Source organism: Carlito syrichta, unplaced genomic scaffold (genome assembly GCF_000164805.1).
Source record: "Carlito syrichta isolate Samal-C Ts95f unplaced genomic scaffold, Tarsius_syrichta-2.0.1 Scaffold274096, whole genome shotgun sequence".
Lineage (NCBI taxonomy): Eukaryota > Metazoa > Chordata > Mammalia > Primates > Tarsiidae > Carlito > Carlito syrichta.
In genome coordinates this window covers 690,721-695,262 of record NW_007218192.1, presented here as the reverse complement: position 1 = coordinate 695,262, position 4,542 = coordinate 690,721, and the positions used below count along the sequence as shown (strand labels likewise).

At 53.0% G+C, this 4,542-nt stretch overlaps 1 protein-coding gene across 1 annotated transcript in view; it reads left to right on the top strand.

Moving 5' to 3' along the window:
- The first annotated feature begins 305 nt into the window (after nucleotides 1–305).
- SDCBP2 (syndecan binding protein 2) overlaps nucleotides 306–4,542 on the top strand; it is an 11,083-nt gene continuing 6,846 nt past the window's right edge. Inside the window, exons 1-3 of the mRNA XM_008052415.2 lie at nucleotides 306–388; nucleotides 1,060–1,129; nucleotides 3,244–3,344. Coding sequence (XP_008050606.1) covers nucleotides 335–388; nucleotides 1,060–1,129; nucleotides 3,244–3,344 — 225 coding nt within the window. The 5' untranslated portion in view covers nucleotides 306–334. The remainder of the gene's footprint in view (nucleotides 389–1,059; nucleotides 1,130–3,243; nucleotides 3,345–4,542) is intronic.

The window sequence follows — 4,542 nt, the reverse complement described above, 5'->3', positions numbered from 1 at the left end:
CGGGGCAGGAAAGAAAGAATGTGGCCTGTAATCCTGCCTTCCTTGCCCGTACGCCCTGGGCTTGGGTTCTAAAGTCCAAAGTGAGTCGAACGTGGCAGGATGGAATTTTGCACATGGAGACCATGGGCTTGGGAACCAGACAGTGTGGTTCAAATTCCACCTCCCCTACCTCTAAGATGGGGATGACAATACCTCCCAAAATCTCTCCCAGGTGAGCGTGCTGCGTGGCACACACGAGCAGGAGGCAGGTGCTAGTGCCACCCCGCTGGAGGCGCAAGCTGCGTCCTCATCCTCCTCACCCTCAGCATTCTACGGATTGTTCTGAGGAGCAGCCATGTCTGCCCTGTACCCGTCTCTGGAGGACCTGAAGGTGGACCAAGCCATCCAGGTAAGCCATTAGCCTGGGCTCCCTGTCGGGGCCTTGGGTTACCTCCGGCAACTGAGGGAGGCCTGCCCTGGAGGGTGCTGGGTGTCGGCAGCCCTTGGGCGTTCCCATACGTTCCGGGGCATGCAGGTCCCCATTGCAGAGCCTGCTGGCAGAGAAGGTGTCCAGAGGCCAAGGCCAGTGGCGCTACAGAAGGAATGGAAATGATCAAGAGACTGCAGACATCTCTCATCCTCTCTGTTCTGCCTTGCCCTCCCTCCAGGCAGACCCCATCCTCTGGGCAGGATTTCAGAGGAAGCCCAGTGGGCATGGGTTCTGACCTTCTCATACCCCAGACGCCCCTTCCGCCCTCCATCCCTCCACCCTGTGCCCCTAGTGGGTTTTGAGAATTTGGAACTTCTCAACTGAAGACTTTGTTGGGAGGTGGGTCTTAATGTTCTACCTGCCACATGGCATCTGGTGGATTATGGGCCCCTGGAGAACCTCCTTCCAGAAAGAGGCACACCTGCTGAGGCCACTTTTACATTATGACCTTGAACCTTGCGGGTTCACAGACACTTTCTCCCAGGTCCACCCACACACCTAATGCCCACACCCTGACCTCAGGCACCTCCAGGCTTGGGGGTTCTTAGGGTCCCTGCCACAGCTGACCAGCACTCCCTTCTTCTCCTCAGACCCAGGCCAGAGCCTCACCTAGGATGCCTGCTTTGCCCATCCAGGCCGCAGCTGTCTCCTTGCCACCAGGTGAGTGAGCCAGGGTGGGGTGCTTCTGGTTGAACATGGAGGAGGTCATCAGGGCAGCATGGTGGCACCAATGCTAGGGGGGGAGTACTGGACCTGGGCTCACATGGTGGGAGCAGATGACCCAGGCTCCCATGTCCAGCCACCTCTCACTGCCGGGTGACCTGGGCTAAGGCACTGCGCCTGCCAGAGACTTTGCTCTCCCTCTTCCACTGCCTGGTGAACTCCTATCTATCCTCCCAAGCCCAGTGCAGAGAGTTAAGGAAGCCATGGCTTCTTTGATGCCCCTAGCAAGCCTGACTTGAGAGTATCATATTATTTGTGAAGTCTCTGTCTATATAAATGATTTTATAACCCCAAATCAGCATGTCAGCACCATTCTGGTGACCCAGTCTCAGGTGATTCCAGGAATGAAATACCATGATAGTCAGAGGGAGAGAGTCATTTGCCAGGCCTCGGCTGAGGGTGAATGGGGGGAAGGGGGTCAGCAGAGAGAGAAGGGGCCAGAACCCCACTTAGTGCAGGCATCATAACAAAATGCCACAGACTGGATGCTTTCTATGGCAATTTCTATTCTCAGAGTTCTGGAGGCTGGAAGTCCAAGGTCAAGGTTCTGGCCACTTGGATTTCTGGTGAGGGCTCTCTGCTTGGCTTGCAGAAGGCTGCATCTTCTGACTGAGTCCTCACATGGCTTTTGCTCAGTGCATTTGCTTGACAGAGAGAGAGAAGGAGAGCACGCATGCACAAACTCTCTGGTGTTCCTTGTTATAGGGATACTCATCTCATGGAATTAGGACCCCACACTTATGACCTCATGTATCCTTGGTTATTTTCTAAGAGGCCCTATCTCTAAATATAACCACACCTGGGAGGGGTGGGGGTTGGGGCTTCAACAAATGAATTTTGAGGAGAGACACATGCATTCATAATACCCCCAGACAGCACTGCCGATCCTGGTGGGTCCCATGTCACAGAGGAGATGCAGAAGTGTCTTGAAAGAGGCTCCCAGTGCAGGCTGCGTCTAGGGCAGTCCAAGCTCTGAGGACACAGCCTCACCTCTTCTGGCCCTTTGTGAGTGCTAGCCTCTTACCTGCCACCGTGCATGGACTTTATGGGAGGCCTTCTCACAGGCCTTGAGGCTGGAGGGCCAGGGACTGCCTTTTGACCTCTGGCCTGAGCTTAACCCAGCCAGAGCCTGCATGGATAGGCAGCACCAAGAGGGCAGGTGCTTGTCACCCAGCTCTGGCCTCCAAAGTAAACATTAAGGCTCGATTCCTGCTTTCCATGGCTTTGGGGAGCAAAATAAACCCTGACAGGAATGTTCCCTACTGCAAACTGAGGGAATCGGTCCCCACCCAAGCCCCTGCCAGTTACCTCCAATGTCCTGCTGCCCACCTGGCAGTGTTTCCTAATAGCCTCCTTCTGAGCTGATGAAACCTGCAAAGTGTCACTGCAAATCTTGCCAAGGCCGGAGGGTTTCAAGAAGTTGGTGGAAGTGACAACAGAGAACTGCCAAGTAGGCTCTGTGAACTCTTACCCTCACTAAGCCCCTTTGAGGGGGACACTGGGAAGCTGGCTTGGTGAGGGCAGTGACTTTCTGATTTGGGGCCACCCCATAAAGCGGTGGGAGACCAGGATGCATGTGGCCCCTAGAGTTGCTAGTGGCAGTTTTAATTCAGATCCTGGGGCAGCAAACTTGAACCCAGGTCCAACCCCTCCCCTCCCAACTGTGCAGGATATTCCCCCGGAGTTGTCTTGAGGTCAGAGTCCTGCCTCCCATGCTGGTGGACTCTCGTGGCCCCAGCCCCAGCACTGTACTTTGTGCTGAGTGTCTGGCCAGTACCAAATCAAACCAGTGGAGTTGAATGCCGGGTGGTACATGAGGGATCAGTGTCCCTCGCTGCTCCCAGGCAAAGCCAGACCCCTGTACCTCGCACCCTCTGAGTGGTGTTTGCCAGTCAGTGTTCCCAGGGACACCCTGCATTCTTGGGAATAAACAGCATTCTCAGCCCCATTTCCTAATAAAATGAGCGCCCACATGGGAACTGGGCACATGTGGCAAAAACACCTGCCCTCGAGTAACACGTTTCTTCTTCCTTCTTTCCTTCCTTCTTCAGTTTTGTACCCGAACCTGGCAGAATTGGAAAATTATATGGGTCTTTCCCTTTCCAGCCAAGAAGTCCAGCAGAGCCTGCTCCAGCTTCCGGAGGGTGACAGTGTAAGTATCTGTCTCCTGCCTGCCGTGGGTGCAGAATGTCCCAACCATCCCTTCTCCTGGGTTGGGCCATTTCAAGGCTTCCTCTCTCAGTATTTGACTCCCCTTTCCCCAGCATTCTTGTGGTTGTTTCTCGAAGGTACTTTTCATCTTGATCCTTCGTGAAAAGCACTGTTGGAGTTTCATGGCTTCACATCTTCCCGCAGGCCTTGGGGCTGGAGATCCAGGGCCTGCCTTTTGACCTCTGGCCTGAGCTTAACCCAGCCAGAGCCTGTATGGGTAGGTAGTGCCAAGAGGACAGGTTCTTGTCACTCAGATCTGGCCCCTAAAGTAAACAATGAAGCGCTATTCCTGCTTTCCATGGCTTTGGGGAGCAAAAGAAACCCTGACGGGAATGTCCCGACTGCAAATGCTGATGGAATCAGTCCCCACCCAAGCCCCTGCCAGTTAGCTCCAGCGTCCTGCCACCCACCTGTCAACCACCTTCTGAGCTGATGAAACCTGCAGATTGTCACTGTAAATCTTGCCAAGGCCAGAGGGTTTCATGAAGATGGCAGAAGTGACAATGGAGAAGTGTCACAGCCACATGCAGAGCAACGACCAAATGAGGATCTGACTCGAGAAAATCAAAGTTGGAACAAAGAATGGCTAAAATCAAAGCCGTGTGGCACCCTGAGAACAACTAGTAGTGCCCTGGGGTGTCTCTCCACAATGACTCCCTTGAGGATCCCACTGTGAAGCACACAAAGCATAGAAGGTCCTGCTGCATGTTCTCGATTTTAGCCATTCTTTGCTCCAACAATTAGGATGTAAATGCATTTTATTTCCTAATTTTAAGAATGGTTGTGTCCTAATTATCAGGAAACTGCCAAGCTGTTTTCTAGAGCGGCTGCGCCATTTTACCTTCCTGTGAACAATGCTCGAGTGCTCCAGTCTCTTCCCATCCACATCAGCATTTGGTGTTATCACTATTTTTAATTCTAGCCATTATGGTAGCTGGGTAGTGATGGATCGTTGTGGTCTTAATGTGCATTTCCCTCGTGGCTGGTGATGTTGAACATCTTTTCATGTGTTTGCTTACCATCTGTATATACTTTTTGGTAAAATGTTTTTTGCATATTGTTACCCTTTTTTTTTTGAATTGGAGTCTCACTCTGTCACCCAGACTGGAGTGCCGTGGCCGCTCCCGGCCACCCCAGCC